Source organism: Drosophila ananassae, chromosome 3R, assembly GCF_017639315.1.
Source record: "Drosophila ananassae strain 14024-0371.13 chromosome 3R, ASM1763931v2, whole genome shotgun sequence".
NCBI lineage: Eukaryota > Metazoa > Arthropoda > Insecta > Diptera > Drosophilidae > Drosophila > Drosophila ananassae.
This window is the reverse complement of record NC_057930.1, coordinates 12,248,237-12,271,700: the sequence shown is the minus strand read 5'-3', so window position 1 is coordinate 12,271,700 and position 23,464 is coordinate 12,248,237. Positions and strand designations below refer to the sequence as shown.

At 40.7% G+C, this 23,464-nt stretch overlaps 1 protein-coding gene across 1 annotated transcript; it reads left to right on the top strand.

The window, feature by feature from the left end:
• The first annotated feature begins 334 nt into the window (after positions 1 to 334).
• LOC6503343 (homeobox protein aristaless) lies at positions 335 to 11,080 on the top strand. The gene is made up of 5 exons (XM_001965343.4): positions 335 to 788; positions 7,775 to 8,148; positions 8,979 to 9,024; positions 9,606 to 9,874; positions 10,340 to 11,080. Exons 2-5 carry the CDS (start codon positions 7,814 to 7,816, stop codon positions 10,905 to 10,907), a joined length of 1,218 nt encoding a protein of 405 aa, XP_001965379.1. The 5' UTR covers positions 335 to 788; positions 7,775 to 7,813; the 3' UTR covers positions 10,908 to 11,080.
• The last annotated feature ends 12,384 nt before the right edge of the window (positions 11,081 to 23,464 follow it).

Here is a 23,464-nt window from a genome sequence, read left to right as displayed (position 1 = left end):
CGACAGAGATGGGGCGATGGGGAGCAGTTGAACGAGAGAGAAGAGGCCAACACACACACCCATACAAGTACACTCTCCGCCATTATTGGCCTCTCATAGGCTGGTCGCTTGTCACTCGCTCCGACTCTTTCCAACCAACGCACAGAGAGAGTAAGGAGAGGCGGGGTCTCTCCACTCGCTCACCTGCTGCGACACCTGCGACGATCGATCGACACGCTCCGATCGCATCATAGCTCCCTCTCGCTCTTCGCCGGCAGCAGCAACAACACCAACTTTAACTTCAACAACCAGTTCTTGTTTTAGCCTGATGTTGTTGTTTTTGGGCCAAAACCCACCTGAGTTTTCACCGGTGCGACGACTGCCGGCCGTGTAGTTCGCTGGCGGCTTTCAAACAGCCCGGTCACCTTCGTCGTCGCGTTCGGTTCTGTTTCACCTTTCGCTTCGATCCGATTTCGATTCGATACGAACGGTAAACATATATCGCTTATCGTTTCAAAATAAATAGTGTGCTAGTGCCAATAACTTGGAAGATAAACAAAGATACAGGGATAAGCCCCAAAAGATACTTTGCAATCCCCAGGTTTTTTGATATTCCCAGTGACCAAAGCCCGACGGCAAAGTGTTGGGGTTTCTGTGAGTGCGAGGGTGAGAGGACTGATAACACCGCCGGAGACAGAGACAGCAATAATAGGAAAAATCGGAAAATATTATTAACATATTATAGATCACTTTGAAGTCTTAGGCCTAAGGACTTTGGTGATATCACATACAGTGAAGGGATAAGGAAGGTGAGTTCTTCTGGGAAAATAACATAGGATTGAACATTACTTTAATGTAATCTAAATGAAGTAGAATCAGTAGACTATCGGAATAGTCTATATATATATATATATATATATACAAAAATATATACATATATAACTACAAAATGTTTAATGTTCATTACTGAGGGAAATATTTTATAAATACTCCAAATATAATTTATACTATAATTTAAAGTCTATAAAGCTTTGTATTTTAACCTAACATGTTTCCAAGCCTCCATAAACTTTATAAAAATCATTAAAAATGACTTTTAAAATATCTCTATTGTGAGTTTATTCAAACTCCGATCGAAATCTGGGTGTCGTATTCATTAATGGAAAAAGTACAATTTAAAATGCATTAAAACTAAAAACTCTCTAACCTTTTTAGTTCCAAGTTTAAATCCATACATTTAAATATAATTATACATTTAAAATATAGTGATCTGTAGCATTTTATAGAAATCTCATTATAGAATTCTCATTTAATGTCATATTCAAATAATATTATAATCATAGCTTTAGTCATTATAAGTTATATATATAGTAATAATTAATAGTCATAATATAGTTAAATGCCAAACGAAAAAAATAACTTCCCAGTTCATTATTCATTCTCAAAACAAGCAACTTCTAAGTCATCTCTAAATATCATTATAATATAAAACTAAAAAAATATCTAAAAGCAAGATCATTCAATGAAACTAACCCCACCCCATTTATGATAATAAAACTTACACTACCCCCCAAAAACTCCCTTGATAATCTGAAAGCACGCCTTGAGGCTAACCTACTTCTCACCATGATTGACAAATGTTACAAGTATATATATTTATATATATATATTTCATATATATATATATATATATATATATATATATATATATATATACATATATATTCCCATATATATATTTCATAATTCGCTGTCTAATCTATTCGATGAGTTTGAAGAGGGTAAAAAACAAAGATATAGTCAACTGAAAATTAAATATCATTAAATTTGATTAATTTCCCACCTGGACATATCAAATCAGACAAATATCAGGCAAATCGAAGCAAATGAAATAAGAATTTGATTAACTCAATTTTTGAAAAGACTTTGGTTCCTGCTGATAGCTCGATGGGTTTATCACTGATTGGGTTTAATTAAACACCATTAAAGAGTACAAATTGTCAGCGGCGCAGTCAGTGCCAATAAATCACGTTTTTTTCCAACTGCTCATTTTTTCATTCTTATTTTTCAAATAATATTTTTTATTGTTAGACCAGAGCAAGAACTGGAAAAGTGGGGGCTGAGTCTTCGGTATGTACTCGTGTGTACCTACAAAATAAATGAAATTAACTGGACGGGGGTATCACACGTCGATAATCTTGTCAAAAGCCCCCTGACCACTTCACTTCTTGACGTGGACAAGGGCCTCGAGTTTGGAGTAACCAAAAACACAAATATAGACAGATATTTTGGTCTAGATAGACCCACAACAAAGAAGGCAAGAAGTCAGTGAGATCTGGGAGTTCCAGTTCCTAGCGATAATCGAGTACTTGGACCGACTGATTTAATTAATAATTATAGCCATGTGACTTTCGGGTGACGCAAATAACTAGCTTTGGGGTCTGTGTATCTCTAAGATAGTATCTTGCCAAGGAGATAGTGAGATATGATTGGCCTTACTATTTTTTATGGGTGGTGGGAGCAGCTAGTAGGTTTCCAAAATTAAAATATGTTCTTACGCGCCCCGACTAGTTCAATTCAATTACTGCAACAAACAATTAAAACTTGTTGCCAGATACTGTTTAAGATACTGCCTGGCGTATCTCGTAGATACAAACAAAAGTATTTTCCCTTATTTTGGCAGTTATCTGAGAACATGAACTCTCTGATTTGATTGTTTGACAACTCCCAATTTGTGGGCGCTGCCTTTTGAAGGGGGCACCGGAATTTCGATGGTTAATAAGTGATTGCCACACACCAATCGTCGCAATTCGTTGTTTTTTGGCGCCAGTTCCCAACCTCTTTCAACCAGCTTCCATTGAGATGTGCTTCATTAATTCCCTTACCCCACTCCAGCAAATGGAACATGCAAACATGAGAAATCAACGTCTCGACTTCAAATTGCCCAGCGTCTGCCTCGGATTCGCTTATCAAACCGCACAAGACAATGACAAAGGGCAGAATGGAGCTGCAGCTCGAACTGAAGATGGAGATGGCGTCGGACAACAGTTGTCCAACAATCCACCTTAATCCCCCCCAGATCCTCCTCCCTGGACAGACCCAGCAACTGCTGTTTTTAACATGCATTTTATGAGTAATTGGCCTTGCATCTCGGCATCAGGCATCAGGCATCAGGCTAAGGTTGTAGCTACAACCTCAGCATCACCATTCAGAGTGGACGGACGGACGGATCGGAAGACAGACATCTGGGTTGCGGGACCCGGGACTGACTCACAAGTTGAACCTGCGACTACTACCTTAGGGCTACCGTCCAGCAATCTCCTCCATTAGGGTGGCCACAGGTGAAGATACGAGGCAATAAAATGAAATTGAAATACCCTAACAGGATTGGGAAATGTTCTAAACTAAACCTAATACAAGATCTGTTTCTTAAAAATGTATAATATAGAGTAAATTGTAGAATATAATCTTAGATTCTACAAAATATTTTAGAATATATAATACTTCTTCTTAAGTACTTTCCATCCTTCAAAAACAATCAAAAAATATTATAAACAATAGCATAATTCTATGGTAGTATATGGTAGTATAGAAGAAGGTAAAGTAAGAGCATCTCCATATTCGTTTTAAAACACAAACTGATAGCCAGTAAATTGAATTAAGATTGGCCCCAAGAACAACAAATGAGGCAGCAGCTTCGACACAGGATATGAATAAACTAATTATAATTGGGAGTGTGTGCATTAGAGGTCCATAACGTATAGCCAAGAATAAAAATAAAAATAAAAACAAAGGTAGAGGCAGAGGTAGAGTCAATGGCAGGGGCCTGAGATGGAGACAGAGACGGCGCCTGGCCAGAAACAAGAATGCTGCCTTATCGCACCTGGCCAAAAAGACGGCGCCAAGAAACAAACAACCAACAACTGGAAGGTGAACTCTGAACACCGAATCCAAAATCCGACTTCGGCTCAGGTGCAGCTTAAAAATGGGATAAAGACTCAGCTGCTTTCGATATCGGTTTTATGCATTCGGCTGGGTGACTCAAAAATTAATAATTGACCTTATCACCCGCGAGACTATTAGGGACGGAGAGTTCCGAATGTCGCGCAGACAATCGATCAAGTGTGTGGAGTGTTGTGGAGGACCACCACATGGTAATCGGGCATCGGATTGAGTGAGCTTTCGGCCCAGGGGCCAAATGTTAAGCCACCCAAAATGCTTGCCATTATCCAGCAGAGGAGCCAGGAGATAGGGGGACTTGGGGAAATTACAATGCCGATCATCAAAGTGTGACTAAAGTGGTTTAGCCTAATGTAAACCCATAAATAAGCAGCCCAGATACTGGCCCAGACTCAAGACTGGAAAACTGGAGCCTGAAAACCGAAAGACTGTGGGCCAGAAGAGATCCCCGAGACGGAGACGCATTAACAAAATGCCAGAAAAGAGCTTCTGTTTGCTGTTCTACCTGATGCCGTCCCTCTCGCCGTCCGGCTTTTAATGAAATATGCCAGCACAACAGTCCCCAGACAGCTCGGAGAATCGCAGGGCGATCCGGCGATCCGAGTGATCGGGAGCTGGACTCGGAGCTAAAGCTGGAGCTGGAGGAGCTAAAAACACAAAAGTGCAACCATAAAAACGACACCAAACATGAAGGAGCCCAGCAAGAAGACGAAGACGAGTCTTCGACTGCACAGGAGAGCTGTTGGGGATTTGAGTTGTGGAGCCAGCCAGGCAGGGCAGAAACATTGATGCTTATCGAGATGACAGAAGTGACGACAACGGACAAACGGACACTGGCCAAGCGGACAGTGGACAACCGAATAGAAGTACCACAGTACACTTGTCCTGTATTACGAATTAATTTCTTAATTTTCCATATGTATTGCACTGTAAGAAATGTTTAGGGTTTTGTTTAAAAAGTTTAATAATTTTTGTAACGTATCCTATTCAAAGAGTGAAGATAATTTAATTTTCTTAAATACTGTATTGATTTTTTCCCTTGAAGAATTGTGTTTTAAGACCTATTTCTACAAAGAATCTAAGAACAAATGAAATAACCCTTTTCCCTCAGTGCCTTTATGACTGGGCTGGGTTAGGAAACCCACACAACCTACAATGTTGCTCTTAAATATTTCCCCAGACACTAATGGAGCTTATCTCTAAACGGAACAAGCAACCGCAAACAAGTTGCCAGACTCCGACTGCAACTCAAAACTCGGACTTGGACTCAGACATGGGACTCAGACTCAGACTCGGACTGGAACTGAGAATCAGAGATGCAGACGTTAACGGAGGTGGAGTTGGAGAGTCTGAGATCTGAGACATTTGAGCTGGCGCTCGGCCTGATTAGCATACAGGGACTAAGTTGTGTCAAAATGTTAGCCACGAAATCGCCCCCGCTCGAGAGGAATACCCCAACCATCCAGCCAGCTCCTCCTCCGCCTCCTCCCTTGGGTGTTTCCATTGCTAAACGTGGCTTCCTGGAGAGACGACAAGTAACTGCATTTGGGCAAAGCAAGTGCAGCGTTAACTTGATTAGTTGCCACAGTGGCAGCCAAATGGCTAAATGAAGCCATGCCAGTGAGCTGGCCAAATCGGTAGGCAGACGTCAAAACTTGACAGTTTCCAGTGAACTAGGCTCCAGTCTCTGGCTCTGACTCTGACTCTCTGCCTTTTAATTACCCAACGAAACGTCAATCAGTGTAGGATTCCGACTCTTGGTCCTCCTGTTCCTCCATCAGCTCGAATGGCAATAATAAAGTCGTAACGCGGATACAATTATAAGGCGGCAACACAACAAAGCCAAACGGCACACATTCCCCACATAATTCCATGGCTCTAAGCTGCTCACAGTTTGTATTGGGATTCGTCTTTGGATTCGCATGCAATGAATTAATCAGTGCGGCTCCTATAATGAACTCAAAAAAAAAAATAATAATAATCAGAGAAGAGGAGTGAGTGAACAGGGGGCTGCATAATTGCAATTCGTACAACTAATTTATTAATTTGCGGCCCGCAAATTAAGTTTGTCAGCTGTCAATGCGCGGAATTCGTCGACAACATTGGCAACTGACAGTCCAACTCATAACGAAAGTTATGATCGAGCCAAGAAATGAGTTATGAACTGACAATGAGTCTTAGTTTTGAGGTATGAGTAGTAGTCCCGCGATGATGGTGAAGAAAGATGCCACTGCAGGAGCTGGAGAAGGAATGACATTGGACAACCTCATGAACCAGTTGAAGTGCACTTACAGAAATTTCCCCAAGTTATCTTCCCATGACTGCCAAGGCTTCAAACTACATGTCTTAATAATTTCTTCATGTGTACTGTTTCTGCTGACTGTCTTCGATTATTTGCCGCTTGCAACTTCATTCCGCGCAACAAGAATGCAACTAAATCAATCAGAGCCACACTAATTTGCCATTTAACAAGGTATTTGGACAATTTTGATATATGTAGAGATGTCAAACGAACGGCGGCGGCCGAAAGCAGCCACGACGGCCATCAATCAAGCCGGGGCTATGTGTGTGCTTTTTGGGCATGGGACCCCGATCCGGACCCGGACCCTGGATGTCTTAGGATGTTCCTGACATCGACGAAGGTCTTGCAGCATGGAAGTTTACACCGGCCGGCCGGCGCATTAACCATTTAGTTGTCATTAAACGACGTCGTATATTAATTAGCAAAACATGAATTTGCCAAACTCCCAACCTCCGCAGAACTGGAGGAAAAGTAAAGAGGAAGCCAACCCAAAGACTGGCACCTGATATTAATTTGATCTGATAGAAGACCAAAAACCGGCTGCACTCACTCGCCCCGGCCGTTGAGTTGATGATGATGAAAATGAAGGTGCCGCCCAATTTAATTAAAATTCCAAACGATCTGCACATGAAAGCTGGTGTGGCTGCTGTCTACTGTCTTACTGTCGGATGTTTGCTGGAAAAAGTAAAATAAACCCAACTCATCGCTCTTGGAACGTGTTGATGGAAGAGATCAGCTGACGGACAGCTGCCCCTGCCACTGCCCCATGCTGTGGTCATCGATTTGCATCAAAGCAGGCATTGAGTGGAAACCTCAGGCCGGAGATGAGACCCCCAGATGAATCTCTCTCCATCTCCAGTGGCTGCAAGGCCATAAGGCACGCTTAGCGACCGCAGAAGAGTTAACTAATCCATAAGATAGTAACACTAAGCTGTCGGGATTTGGTGCTAAAGCAAGCCCCCTTTGGGAAACAGAAATAAATTAACGTTTTATTGGCGTGTATTGTGATAAATCTTTAACGAGTTTCTGCAGCAGAGGGTTGATGGATATGTTGATTTATTGACAGACTGCTTCTGGTTGTAGTTTATTTAGTTTGTATAAAAAATAAATATCATACAAAAAGATGAATATTCTTAGAAGACAGGGGACTATCTTGGAAATAATACAACTATAGTCCTATTGTCAAGGTTCTTGACTAACTTCCCACAACAAATTCCGCCACACCTTCGCAGACCTTCTCCCACTGAACCCCAGACCGTAACCGAGTTGGCCAGTGTAACCGCAGCTAACCTCGAGTGGCGAGTCCCGACCCAGCCGATGACTTGGTCATGGCTAGATGGCAAATTACGGAAATTGGTATAATAAAGTGCACGATAATTGTACGTTTAGCGTTTATTGAATTATGAGCTTCTAATGCGCGTCTAACTAGCCAACTCTGCCTCTTTTTTTAACGTTAAACATTAAACAATAACTTTTAATATCTTACAACTAACTATTGTATTGTTAATTAAATTTTAAATCATATTGTTACAGCTGCTGCCTTCAAGGATTGAGAGTGCCCCCTTTTGGATTATGGGCATATCGGAGGAGATCAAGCTGGAGGAACTACCGCAAGAAGCCAAGCTAGCGCACCCGGATGCCGTCGCCCTGGTGGATCGTGCCCCCGGATCATCGGCGGCCGGTGCGGCGCTAACTGTTTCGGTTTCTGGCAGTGGTGCAGCCAGTGCAGCGAGCGGAGCCAGTGGCGGCACCAATAGCCCCATCTCGGACGGGAACAGTGACGGCGAGGCGGACGAGTATGCCCCGAAGCGGAAGCAGCGGCGCTATCGTACAACCTTCACCAGCTTTCAGCTCGAGGAGCTGGAGAAGGCCTTCTCCCGGACCCATTACCCCGACGTGTTTACGAGGTGAGTAACATATGACAAAGTGCGATAATGCCCTGTTCGGCCAGGCTGGCCCAGAAGAAAAGAAATTTGCATAAATCGCTCATCGAGGCGCGACAAAAGGCTCGAAAGTTGATTCTCGGTTTTACGATACGACTAAAATGAGAGCGTTCAGATGATAATAATAATGCTTATGACGACCACTACGATGACTACGACGACCCCCCCTGAGTGGATCGATCGATCTTATTCGGACCAGAGTTCGAACCCGATCGCCCCCTCTGTGATGATGGCCATAAAACCGAAACCGAGGAGTCTGGATACTCCTCGCCCTAAGAAACTCTAACGATCGCAATTAGCATGCAGCAATGTGGCTGAAAGACAGCTACAGTAATTGCCATAAATTAAAAGTCAGTCACTTCTCAGACGAGGAACCAAAGTGAACGCTAATTGAGACCGCACGAAGCTTAAACAAAAATCGAAACAAAAAATACAAGCTCACAGAGTCAATGGCAGCTACAATTAGATCAACTTTTATTCCAGTATCACAACAGTTTACAATTCATTAGGCTGCGGGCTTATTTAAATGCTTAGCTTTGCAATTAATTAAGCAAATAAATCAAATCACCTTTGATTATACTATAGGCTTCAATTAATTTTTAATAAAAAAGCTTTAAGAGGTGATCTGAGGTCAGAAAATTGAGAAGCGTGTAGAAAGGCACTATTCTTCAAAGACTGGCCTAGATACTGGTCTTTATCTGGACGGATTCTTTACCATTCCAATTGATTATCTGCCCTAAACAATTGCATTTTTTTACGAAACTAACAGTGGCTTCTTTTTCATCTGCTTTCAGAGAGGAGCTGGCGATGAAAATTGGATTAACCGAGGCGCGCATTCAGGTAAGACCCAGAGGAGAATTCAGGGCTCTTGAGGATGCACAGATTTGCGGTTAATTCGCGTGGCCCACGTGCAGCCAACAATGTTGAAAATTGAAAAATAATGGAGCATGTCGCTACTAATGAAATCGAGAAAAAGCTAGAGACTGACAGCCAGATGGACGGATAGACGCGGGAAGGGACTAGAGGATCTCTAAAAGAGGATAGGAGAAATTCATTTAATTCTGTTTTAGTGCCAGTCATTACATGCCCGGTCAGTTTATGGCCGGGAAGTCGCTGCAGCCGCTTCTTTTTAATTACTGCTCATGCTAAACAACATTATTTGCCTATATCCATTCCGACTGGGGACTCCTATTCGACTGGAGGACTGGCGCAATCAGTAGCATCGGGCACCGTATTCAGATTGTTATGTTAAAAACTAATTAAAGGGGCGTTTTCAATAACAACGCCCATTAATTGGATGATGGTTCGGGAGTGGAGACCGGACATCGGAGCAGGGATAGGTACACTCCACCCTGGATACTGGGATACAGTAGCCTGCCAGCGGCGCATAACTCATGGTTCCCATCATCCTTTTTTTCCAGGTCTGGTTTCAGAATCGGCGCGCCAAGTGGCGCAAGCAGGAGAAGGTCGGACCCCAGTCGCATCCGTACAATCCCTACCTGCCAACCGGCGCCGCCAGCATGCAGACGGTGGTGGGGGCCGCCCTACCGCCCAATCCCTTCACCCACCTGGGCTTCCAGCTGCGCAAGCCCTTCGACGCCCAACACGCCGCCAACCTGGCCGCCTTCCGCTATCCGCACCTCTCCGCCGCCCCCATGATTCCGTCGGGCTACTTTAACCAATTCCAGAGGTAAGTAATCCCAGGAGGATTAAGTTTAAAGAAGGAATTCTATCCTATTACTTTAATTTAGACTATGTATAGTATGTTAGAGACAAAAGCTATATCTTTCTCACAACAAATAAAATGGAATGTCATTGGCAGCTTGGCAGTTCAAGGTTAGGTTTAATAGGCTTTATTGTCTCCAAATTGTCTTTTGAATTCATAAATCCTTTAATAAAAACATTGAATTAAGCAAAAATTAATATTTAAACTTTAAAATCGTGAGCTGAAGATTGTCATTTTTGATTTACAGAGCTTTTTAGGCAGTTTTCAGCCTAAAGTTAAAGTCAAAGCCTACTTAAAATAACCAGTTTATAAAACATTTTATATTTTTTTATATTTATTATATATATATTTTTATATTTAAATTTTATATTTAAAAAAACATGAATACTTTAATTTTGAAAATAAAATCATTTCTTTAAATAATTCCAGGGCTCCTCCCCACATGCTGCCACCTGGAATGGCCGGAATGTATCCCTCCAGCTCCTTTCAATCGCTGCTGGCCAATATGACGGCGGTGCCCAGGGGTCCGCCCCTTGGAAAACCACCAGCTCTACTGGTGGGATCCCCGGACCTGCACTCGCCCAACCATTTGCTCGCCTCGCCGCCCACTTCCCCCGCCTCCGGCCACGCCTCCCAGCACCCGAGCATCCATCCGCCACCGCCCCAAGTGGCGCCACCGCCGCCTCCCCAGTTGGGAGTGCAGCCGGCTCAATTGTCGCCCCAACAGCTGGTGGGGATCGCCTTGACCCACCAGGCGCCTTGCGGATCACCCACCCAGACCGCTCCCGTGGCTCTAACCCTGGCCCACTCGCCTCAGCGCCAGTTGCCGCCGCCGCCCCCGCCAGTGGTGTCTCTGCCCCCGCCTCCCCGAGCTGCAACACCGCCCGAGGATCGTCGAACCTCCTCCATTGCTGCACTGCGTCTGAAAGCGCGGGAGCACGAACTGAAGCTGGAACTGCTGCGACAAAACGGACATGGCAACGATGTGGTCAGCTAGCCGACGGAGAAACCAATGACAGGAAAGGAGTTCAAGGCGGATATTCCAAATTCAAGTGCAAAATCTTTACTGGTTCACTGTAGGTCTAAGCCCATAAATTATTCAATTGTGTGTATTTAACAAAGAATTTTCAATAAATTCAAAAAATAAAATAAATTCTATATTGCATCATACTACTTCTGGATATATATTTTAAGAAGGCAAGACAAAGAATGGTAGAATTCTTCAAATTATAACTGCCTCTTTCCCCCAGAATTCTCAGTCAAACATAAAACCATTCAGTATAACTAATCAAACTAATATACCCCATTATACCTCACACCTGGCATAGACCAATGAAACACAGAGCTCTTGATCATCTCTTTGTATTGTATTGGTAATTCCCACAAATTAGCCATAAGCCGCGGCCTAATGGACAAAAGCCCCACTATAATGTGCGTAACAACACCTACTTAGGGAAAAATGAAAGAGAATTTGTAACCGAGAACTGATTCACAGCCCCCAGTCGGACCAGTCGGATTTCTGGGAGTACCGGCGTACCGGAGACTGGAGACCAAGCCCCAAAACACTGGAGACTAAAGACCGGAGCCGGAGCTGCCATTAATCAGTGGTCTTCCCATAAATCAGCGAGTGAAGGGGCCGGAGCGGAATGAGGAGAAGAAAGGAGTCTTGGTCAAAAACAAAAACAAGAGGAGGGTGCCACAAATATAAATTTATGAATAAATTAGAAACAAATTAAATATGTTAATGAGACTCGACGAGACGGAATCAAAGTCAAATTCGAAGAGAGAGGAGTAACATTGGAATCTTTGGCGATTTCTTTGTCTGTATGTCTCTAAGTCGCCCAGTCTCTTCGATTTTGTTGGTGAATTATGCGCGGTAATTAATAAAATGGAATATTTATGATAACATTTATAAAACACGAAGTTGCCTAATTCCATTACCAGATTTTTTGGTCAGACGCTCATTTTTTTCTTTCTGTGGGCCCAATAATCGATCCAAAAAAAGACCGGAGATCGGAGAGTAAAAGTCTCGGACAGGGCTCCTCCTCACATGGCCTGATAATTGCGATGAGGTGGAACTGTGATAATCATGTTTAACCGACGGTCCCTCCTTGGGCCTGTATAATTTCATTCCTCTGGCCCCTGTTTCGAGACTGAAAACATTTTATGCATTTCAATGAGTTCGTCAAATGCAGGAGAAAAAAAATCGAGAAAAGAGAACCCAACCGCGAGATCCAAACAATTAATTTGCATAATAATCAAGCCAAGAGGTGAGGGGCTGGCGGTATAAGTATATGGCTTCGGCTTTTGGGGCAAAGGGAGGCAGGGAGGAGGTAGAACAACCATATTAATAATCATTAATTAAGGGGGCTAATTAACGGTGACATTAAGAGACTGCATTTTAATTACTCCACCTTCGATTTGATATGCTATTAGATTAGTTATTTGTTTTTTTTCTGACTTTAGCGATTGCACAACAGTATATTTGGATGAAAAATTAATTACAATTTTAAAAATATTAAAATATTTTTAATTTCTTAATAACACTTAATAAATTTTATTTTTTTACCTACCCTTTGTTAACTTTTAGTAATACATCCTAACTGATTTAAACGTTAACCAGGTTTGTTTGCATTTAATTACCACTCAATTAAGTTAATTATATAGCTTATAGGTTTTTTTGCCAGTGCACGCCAGCTATTTGTCTAACATCTTTATTCTATTTTAGTTAGTGCATTTAATTTGTTAGCAAATTTGCACAGAAACATTCGATTAAAGCGCTTTTTTGTATAGTTTTAATTCAATTTAACTACAACGCGAACTTAATTGCTAATTCCACGACTAGTGAGCAGTAGCAACAAAAACAACACCAGAAGCAACTGTCCAACAACAACTAAATACATAATATAATATTTAATTCAAGAAATTTTTTTGCTGCTCATTTTCTTTTTTCTTTCTTCGTGTATGTATTATTTTGTTGCCTTGCGAGACAAAATGCAGCTTTGTTGTAGCTTTTTTTGTATCTGCTGGATAATGTAATTGCCCGTGTGTGTGCCAGTGAGCTGTGTGTGTGTGTTTCGTGTGTCGGCGCAATTAAGTTTGCGTTTAATTTGCAATTATCCAAACGACTCAAACTAATTAGCGCCACTTTGATTAATCCTGGCAACAACAAATGGAAATGGAAATGAAAATGAAAATGGAAAACGAAAATGTTTGCAATTTTTGAAAAGCTAGTAACCACAACCAGAGAATGGAGTATCTGAAACCGAAACCAAAACACAGTTAAATGCTAATGAAATTTCGCAGAAATCTTAATTCAATTTATTCGGAATTGAACGTAAAACCAAATCTGTTTGGCCCTGAAAAATATCAATATCTGTGTGTATATAAATATATCATGAAATTGCCTATAAAATCATAGCCAAACATCTGTTTATTTTTATAGCAAGTGATGGGAAGCAAAATCCGGAAATTATAAATTCATTCAGACAAACAAAAGACTTAGGCAACGAACTTTATGCTGTATGTGACGCACACGAAGGGATAGAAAAGGGGAAGGGCGCGGCAAAGGGGTGAGAAACATAAAAACTGATCAAATGTGAATGAAATCAGAAATCCAGTTACATATATGCATATATGTATATTCGGGCAAGTTGTATGTAGTGTGGGATCAATGATGAGATAATCTCAGATATTTGATGTTGGGCAGAAATGTATCAGATTATCTTTGAATCACCTTGTTGAAAGATAAGTTTACCCAGAGATATTTTTAAGATGTTATTTTTTATGAAATATCATGTAAGTTTTGAGTTTCTAATTTTGATTTTTATTAATGGAATATCATATTATTCGTATTATTTCTAGGCTTTCTTTTATTTCCAAGGGGTATAGTATGACTTTAAGACTTAAAATAAATAAGATGTGACTAACTTTTGTATCCTAATTGCAATTTTTCCTTGTACTTGTAATTAGTTTTATGTTTATTTAATTTTTATATATTTTTTTAAGGTAATAGTTTTTTTATTTTCGAATAAACATAAATCATTAGTGTAGGACTCATGCTTCAAAAAAGCGGCGACAAAACGGTAATGATGTGACTTTTATTACTACCAAAGGGCAGTAAATGAACAGAAACAAGGAAAAAAAACAAAACAGGAAAAAAAAGGAAGAAAAGAAAAGTATAAGAAGACAAAATGAGAAACATTTGGCGCCGTGGCAATTAGTTATCAAAGACGTCGCGCATTGACAAGCAAAAGTCAAAGCACTCGAAGCCACCCAAAAAGAGAATGAAACCCAAGAGGAACGAACTCAATACGTGTGTGTCTGTGTGGGGAATCGGGAAAGCTATATAAAGTGGACATTATCCATATAAATGATGACTCATCATGGCTTGGATATGGGCTCAAAAAAAAACAAAAACTTACACTTAAAGAGCAACAGAAACGGCAATCGACTACCGAAGTTGCTGTAAGTAAAAATCTTGGAGCTTGGAGACTTGGAGCCCCACTGCCTCCCCGATACTTTTTTTTTATAGACCCGCCCCAAATCATGGCAGCGTGTGCCGCCAGTACAACTCGATATTGAAACGTAGCCCAGCTAAACATTGATCCTTATCGACATGTCAGTGGAGCTGAGCATAGAGCATGTGTGTCTGGCATGGATGTGTGTGGACACATATGTATGGCTGCCACACGATTCCAAGATCCCCGATCCCCAGGAGAGGCTGCTGTTCCAACCTGCAATTGGTAGCCCGAACAGCAGCAGCAGAAGCAACAACAACTTAACACGAGACATTGCAGGCACGCAAGGTGACTTTACAGATTTACAAGAGAGGCTATGGCTACAAGTAAGGGCTTGGATATCCAAAAGAGTTATTACTGGATTAAATAAGGGATTTAATAATAATAAATTCAAGTAATAACTATTTTAAATTTCACCCTATATATAGTATAGACCTTTATGTGTAACATCCTACTAACCCATTCCCATGCGGGCTGTGAATTCATAATTCGAATCAAATCGAATCAAGTCGAGTCGAGTTGAATCGAAATGAATGCGCTAATTAAATAAACATAAAAGTCTCTAGCCGGGCATTATCTACGCCTCCTTAGCTTATCTGCCAGCAACATGTGTAAGAGATCCGATCGCTTAGACGCATTAGCATATATTCCAGTTCGATTTGGGACTGGAGACCCACGCAGCTGGCATTAGGATCGATAATGAGCTGATTAAACCATTTTTTGGTCGTAGGTGTTGCACCGTGTAAGATTAGATTAGGCTAATCAGCTGAATCTGCCGAAACTAGAAAACAGGCGTTTAGACTTCAAGATAGAAAACGAGAAACTCCAATCCAAGATTGGAGATCAAAACAAAAACCCGATATACTATGGCCTTTCGATAATTGCAACGGGAGTAATTAACTTGGCCAACAGCCATGCTGCAATGTGAATTATAATTCGAGTTTGCCACAAATTAAAATTGCCATCCGGCGTGGCATCCGCGGCATGCGACGGTGCAAAAATCTGAAAAGCGGTAGCAGCATAATAAAAATATGTATGTGAAATTAAATAGGACGCAGCCAGCAGCTGCCACAGAACACTGACAAAAATATAGATTTCCTATTATAATTAAAGTTAGATTAAAATATTAACTATAATAGTAGTTTTCTATATAGAGTCTTGTGAGAATAAGAAATGTCTTTCCCAAAGATATCTCTTGCCTTTTTTCTTCAGTGTCCTTTTTGTGACATAGTTGGGTGTGCCCCCTCTCCTATAAGAAACAAAAAAAAGGAAACTGTCCTGCCTACCTTTTTAGCCCCATTCGAGTCACTAATTTGCCATTTAGTCGGGCATTTGTGGCATCTGGGTGACAAGAGCGAGAGCAGAGGCAGCCGAAATTTAATGGCTTAATGTGGCAAATGTGGCAACGAGGTGACTCGAGGTTTCTGGACCTCTGGCCAAGGAATTGGTCACATTTTCAAGCCATATTCCTCTGCTATTTGTCTGATTATTCAATCAGGCCAGCCGTCCGAGGGGATGATGGGCAATTACCCGCAGCAGTTCGCTTAAAATCTTATTAAGTTTTGTTTGTTTTCATCATTATTTTCACGGCCGGGGCCATTTTCGGCCATTAAGAGTGAAAATCTTGTGTAAATCGAATTATTTGTAATTTATGGTGTGGCAGCAGCAGCAACAGGAGAGGATTATTACCATCCAAGGAGAGGTGGAGGAGGAGAAGGAGGGCATCATCATGGCAGAGTGAAGTTCCTGATCCAGCCATAGCTAAACCAATAACCATTAAGCGTGCTAAAATCAATCGCAATTGCCTCCTCCACGATCCCCTTACCGAAATTCACCTCCATCTGCGGTTACAATTTGCAGACGATTTGCGGTTTTGCAAAAAAAAAAAATATCTGCACAAAAGCCAACATGGCTGGAGGATCCACAAGTTAGCCAGAAGGGGCTAGGAGGCCAGGAGAGGGGATCAGCAGACCAAACTGGTTCAAAGAGATTATCGATTTTCAATTACCGATGCGGCGAGTGTGCGGCTAAGTAGTTTGGTTTTTGTTTGGTCTAGCAATTTTCAACCGGAGCTCTGCAGCTGGCCCAGCAATCATTTAGCAACCGAGTGAGTGACCAGAAAAAAGGTAAAAACCAAATTGGGTAAATAAAAATTGTAGAAGGATCTTTCTTTGTCCAGCAAATATATGGAAATAGGAATAACTTAAAAATAAATGTAAGTTTTAAGTATGTATCTTAAGAAACTTTTATAAAAATTATACTATATTACAAAATAATCTATACCATTGACAATCTTAGCCAATTTTCTTAGTATCCTCAATAAGAGTACCTTAAAAGATTTAATAATAATAATTATAATAATAGCGGAATAATGCATGGGAAGAACTGGGAAGGCTATATCTTGATATCTATGGTCCATTGGGTCGTCTACATCTTGGCTAATTGTCCTATTGGGTCCCTGATGGATCCCTTTAAAATGTGGAGTAATGCTTGGGAGGCCTATATGGTCCATTGGGAAGGCTATATCTTGGCCAATTTTCATCCGATCCTTGAGCGGGGTATCTTAAACGATTTGTAGAAAGATTCTCCATTAATCTGCATCAAAATCTGGGAATGAAATATTTTTTTAATTTTTTTGTCACAATCCCTTCAAAATGTGGAGTGATGCTTGGGAGGCCTATATAGTCCATTGGGAAGGCTATATCTTGGCCAATTTTCATCCGATCCTTGAGCGGGGCATCTTAAACGATTTGTAGAAAGATTCTCCATTAATCTGCATCAAAATCTGGGAATGAAATATTTTTTCAATTTTCTGTCAAAATTCTTGATGGATCCCCTTCAAAATGTGGAGTGATGCTTGGGAGGCCTATATTGTCCATTGGGAAGGCTATATCTTGGCCAATTTTCATCCGATCCTTGAGCGGGGTATCTTAAACGATTTATAGAAAGATTCTCCATTAATCTGCATCAAAATCTGGGAATGAAATATTTTTTTAATTTTTTTGTCACAATCCCTTCAAAATGTGGAGTGATGCTTGTGAGGCCTATATAGTCCATTGGGATGGCTATATCTTGGCCAATTTTCATCCGATCCTTGAGCGGGGTATCTTAAACGATTTATAGAAAGATTCTCCATTAATCTGCATCAAAATCTGGGAATGAAATATTTTTTTAATTTTTTTGTCACAATCCCTTCAAAATGTGGAGTGATGCTTGGGAGGCCTATATAGTCCATTGGGAAGGCTATATCTTGGCCAATTTTAATCCGATCCTCGAGCGGGGTATTTTAAAAGATTTGTAGAAAGATTCTCCATTAATCTGCATCAAAATATGGGAATGAAATATTTTTTTTATTTTTTTGTCAAAATCCCTGATGGATCCCCTTCAAAATGTGGAGTGATGCTTGGGAGGCCTATATGGTCCATTGGGAAGGCTATATCTTGGCCAATTTTCATCCGATCCTTGAGCGGGGTATCTTAAACGATTTATAGAAAGATTCTCCATTAATCTGCATCAAAATCTGGGAATGAAATATTTTTTTAATTTTTTTGTCACAATCCCTTCAAAATGTGGAGTGATGCTTGTGAGGCCTATATAGTCCATTGGGATGGCTATATCTTGGCCAATTTTCATCCGATCCTTGAGCGGGGTATCTTAAACGATTTATAGAAAGATTCTCCATTAATCTGCATCAAAATCTGGGAATGAAATATTTTTTTAATTTTTTTGTCACAATCCCTTCAAAATGTGGAGTGATGCTTGGGAGGCCTATATAGTCCATTGGGAAGGCTATATCTTGGCCAATTTTAATCCGATCCTCGAGCGGGGTATTTTAAAAGATTTGTAGAAAGATTCTCCATTAATCTGCATCAAAATATGGGAATGAAATATTTTTTTTATTTTTTTGTCAAAATCCCTGATGGATCCCCTTCAAAATGTGGAGTGATGCTTGGGAGGCCTATATGGTCCATTGGGAAGGCTATATATATATATATATATATATATATATATATATCTTGGCCAATTTTCATCCGAGCCTTGAGCGGGGTATCTTAAACGATTTGTAGAAAGATTCTCCATTAATCTGCATCAAAATCTGGGAATGAAATATTTATTTATTTTTTTGTCAAAATCCCTGATGGATCCCCTTCAAAATGTGGAGTGATGCTTCGGAGGCCTATATAGTCCATTGGGATGGCTATATCTTGGCCAATTTTCATCCGATCCTTGAGCGGGGCATCTTAAACGATTTGTAGAAAGATTCTCCATTAATCTGCATCAAAATCTGGGAATGAAATATTTTTTCATTTTTTTGTCAAGATTCCCCATTCAAAATGTGGAGTGATGCATGGGAGGCCTATATGGTCCATTGGGAAGACTAAATCCAAATCCAATTGAAGATCCAGAGATTTGGATGTAACCAAAACCATTTCTTTTTTTCGAATAGGCATTTTTTTCACTACGCAATTAGTTATGCTCATGTCCGGTATTAGGAGTTACCCCAAATTCGTAAGTGAAGTCCCCTAAAAATCAAAGACTGATTAGCGGAGTGACTTGCGCCTTGCTTAAACAAATTGAGTGCGACACTCGGCGGCTTGTTTCCATCAGACGCGTCAGTCAGTCACTGACTTACCAACTAAATAACTTACTAACTAACTAAGCACCAAATGAGCGAGTGAATGAGCTGACCATATGCGATCACTTACGTATATGTATATATACATATAAACATATATCTTATCTAACGAATCGTTTAGCAAGTCTAACCCGTTTTTAGTGGCGTGTGACTTGGCCAAAACTGGGCACCCAAGATCTATGAATGAAAGCTGCTGTGGCGGTTCGGGGATCCAAAAAAGAAGAGCGAGGAAATCTATGCTAATCGCTGGGATTATAATTAATTAATTAGCCGGCTCTGTTTCCATCTCTTTCTCCATATGGGCGGACATGTGCAAGTTCGTTGCCTGAGTCTTTCGTCTGGAGTCTACTTTGGGCCTTCTGTTTTGGTGGCTTAATGGCTTTGAGCGAAGCGTCAGAAATTTAATCAAAAAATTTCATAAACGCTGGCCAACCAAATTGCACATTTAATGACAATAATTTGCGTAATGGATTTTCATGTTCTCGTAATTGAATTTATTTTAATTTAAAGTAAATTGCACTACGCGTTACACGAATTTTGTTCGACCAGCCGTCGCAGTTCCCCGTTGCCGTGGAATATATAATTTTATGCGCTCACGCGGCCGCTCCACTAATTGATTATAATTCTGTCAGTCGCCACCGTTGATGGATCCAGGGTTCCTGGGTCCTCCAGTCCCGGTCTCAGTCACAGGCCAGCCGAGTCCCGTCCGATAAAGTCCATTTCTCTGCTCTACATTTCGCGCATTATTTCGCGCTCGTTACCGGCTCGGGGCTCCTGCATCTACCAACCTCCAAGTCATCCCTACCAATGTCTTGGCCATCACCATCTCCATCAGAGGCATCACCAGCCCCAAAAGACCATCATCATCAACAGCATCATCATCGGCATCTTTCTGCCATTACATTTTTGTTTAAAGGTGACAACGTGTATTTTTTATAAACATATTTTAAATTTTTTGTGAGCTTTTTTTATTTCTAGCTAGTTTCACTATTGAATAATTTTTTTTTCATATATAATTTTTTAGAATATTATTGTTAAAAAACTTGTAGTCCCTGTCCATCACGCACTCATCTCTATTTGGAAATTTTGTGCCTGGCAGGTGTTTTCGGGATCGAAGCGGCGATCGATTCGCTGTTAATAAATACTCATCGCCTGGCACTCGATCGCCTGGTACCAATACCGGTATGGTATCCCTCTGTGGCCCAGGATCTGGGGAGGTGTGCTGTAAAATTGTTTGATGAATTCCATAATAGTGGGACATTATGTTTGCTTCCGCTTGCCTGTTGCCACAATTTACTTTTTATGAATGTCAATGGTTTTTTAATTAATTGCAGGCCATTTTCGGGCTGCCCCCCTTTGTCGGGGGCTGGCCAAGATTCGATGTCTGATATTTTACGAGCTTCTCTCGTTTTCGTATGCAAAATGTTGAAGCGCTCGGGGGGGACTGGCATAAATCTGAAATTGATTGTCGGCCATTAATGCAACCCAACTCGATTTAATTCGTTTCGATACGATACGATGCGATGCGATCATTAAATTTGTCCAGTTGATGTGCCAATAACAATTCTCTATGTCCCATAAAAATTATTTTAAAATTATTAAAATCCAAAAAGCTGGATGGGTTTGTAAAACGGATTTTAATATTTTATTGTTCTCAAACTATATGGCTTTTATTTATAAATTTTATAAATTTGAAAAACAAATTAATATGATTATTTTTTATAATTCCTTAAAACATATACCTCTTGAGGATTATTCCTTTGAGTCCCTTCCATAGCCAGTTCATTAAAGGCGCTTAAATTGTATTTCAATGTGGGACTTGGGCTGGAAATCGGGCTTGGCACTCCAACGAGCGCCAGAAGCGCAGAAATCCAATCAAAACGCAGCCCAAGACGCCACCAACACCACAACTCCAACTCCATCTGAAGATCGGAGTCAGAGTCGGAGTTGCAGCTTAAAAAATAAACAACTTTGAAGCCGAAGTCGACCCCCTGTGCGAGCCATTGTCGTAAATCACACATTAAAATATTTATTTGTATTTTTACTTGTTCAGAAATTAGCTAAGAGCCCCCAGTCGGGCCTGGAAATCGACTCGGGGTTGGAGTCGGAGTCGGAGCCGGGATTGGAGTTGAAGTCGGAGTCCGGCTTTGTTGTGCGAGTGAATTTTAATTTCCTTTTTATGATATTTTAATTTATTTCAGCGTAAATCAAAACCCAAACGAGACTTGCTCTCTCGCTCTGGATTTCTGTTCTTTTTTTTTTTTAATTTTTGGCTTTCAGCCTGCCAGGGGCTGCACTTTTAATAAATTAGATTACTCTTCAACTAAACACTGATAAAAAAAATTAATAAATTAGGTTTTAAATGTATTAAAAATATAAATAAAATACCTTATAAAATAGAAAGTAAAATTAAATATAAATAAATGAAAGATATAATATAAAGATTTTTTGGTAAAATACAACAAATTATTGTGGCTCTTTTAAAAAATTTGAAAAATAGGTATAAGGCTATTTAATCCTTTAAAAAATCAACCCAAAAATGTGTTAAATGAGGAAAAATTATTTTAATTTATCTGTGATATGAATTCCATTAATTTCAGACACTCTCTATTAAAAACGATTTTTTTTTTAGTGGATCTTGACGTTGGATCTTTTCTGTTTGGTTTCAGATTTTGAAATGGAGCGGCGCTTCCTCGGTTCTCCGACATCCGCGCGAACTGCATAAATCTTGAAAGGCTCGAAAACCCTACCAAAAAGAGGGGGCGGCCAGAGGCGGGCCCGAAGGGGGTCCAGAGCTGGACTAACAAGCTGGAAAATACTCGGCGGCCCAAGAGCCTGGCATGCAGACAAAGATTGCTTTTTCACAGCTTGTGGTACGTCCGGCAGTTTATTAATTTGACGTTTCCAGTTGCAGGCCAGCAGTCCCAGATGATCGGATTGACCAGTTAACGGTGCAACAATTTGTATACTTTTTTAGCTCCAAATTGTTCAAACCACAAAGGGGCGTTAACTTTGGCAATTAGAACTTCAAGAACGTTTAAAAAAGTGATGCGCACGTCTAAATAATTATTAATGTTTCTCAGTTACTAAAGGGTTAAATATTTTTTAAATATTTCACATATTTAAATATTAAAGCTAGCAAAAAAGCTTAGAAAAGCTAATTTAACATTTTTTGCAGCCTTACTTGGTATCCGGTAGATGGCGACATCTCTTATACGCTGCTAACTTGTTCAAGTTGGAGGGGCTTTCAAACAGGTTTCCTGGAAGCGTTAAAGGACATCTCTTGCCCTTCAAACTTGTTTGCTTTTAAACTGTAAAATGTATTTTAAAGTAGGCTATATTTCCCCTTAGCAACCTACATTCAAACAGTGTATTAAAAATATGTTTTAAAAACTATAATCAACTAGTTAGGATTATATACACTTTGGAAGGATAAAAGTTTATTATAGAACAGTTTTAAAATAAAATTAATAATAAGTTTAAACTTAATAATAAGTTTAAAAACTTAATAATAAGTTTAAACCTCCTAACCATCAAATAAATGTAAATTGTTCAGATCTGTTAAAAATACTACCCCAACATCCTGGAAGTATTCATTTTTAAAAGGGGCAGCTTGCCCAGCTGTTAAGAAACATAATGAACTTTTAACAGTCACCTAAAAGCGCAGGACACGGGAAGCTTCTAACAGCACTTTTACATGTCCTTTGTAACTGTTACCCTGTCTGGTGTGGCTGGGAATTATCTGGCTAGCCAGATTGAGAACTTCCCGTTGTTGACAGTTTGCTGTTGGGCGGAAGACAGCGGATAAGTTAATGTACAATCTCTGTTCGCTTTAAAAGCATATGAGGCGATGTTGTCTTTATGCCTGAGCAGAGCCACCACCCACTCGCCGCCACCCACACCGCACTCACCACCCCTGCCACCCAGTCCACCCACAATTGCTGTTTACACGCCTTGAGTTGAGGGGGCAAAACATTTGCATAAAGCTGCGCTGTCGGGATATGAGGGAGTCAGTACGGAGGATTCGAAGGATACGGAGGACTCGGGTGACGATGTCGCCAACTTGTTAGCGGACGCTGGCATTTTTACTTGCATATGCGGAGATAATGCGCCGCCCATTGCCACCCAATGGCCACGTCCTTGCCACCCAACCACCCGCACATGTCAGTGGCAGTACCCGTTTTCCTTATTCCGTTTTCCCATTTTCCGTGCAATGTCATGGCTGCGTGCGTGGCTAAGAGAGCACATAAGTCCCCCGGAAAGGCGAACCGGTCCTTGTTGGCTCCTTCGGGGGAAGGCTAAGATGGGCTGGAGGGAGCAGGAGGTAACGCCAAGGACACAAACAGACAGTTCCACTTTCTTTGCTGATTAGTGATATATGCATGAGTGCCGGAGGGG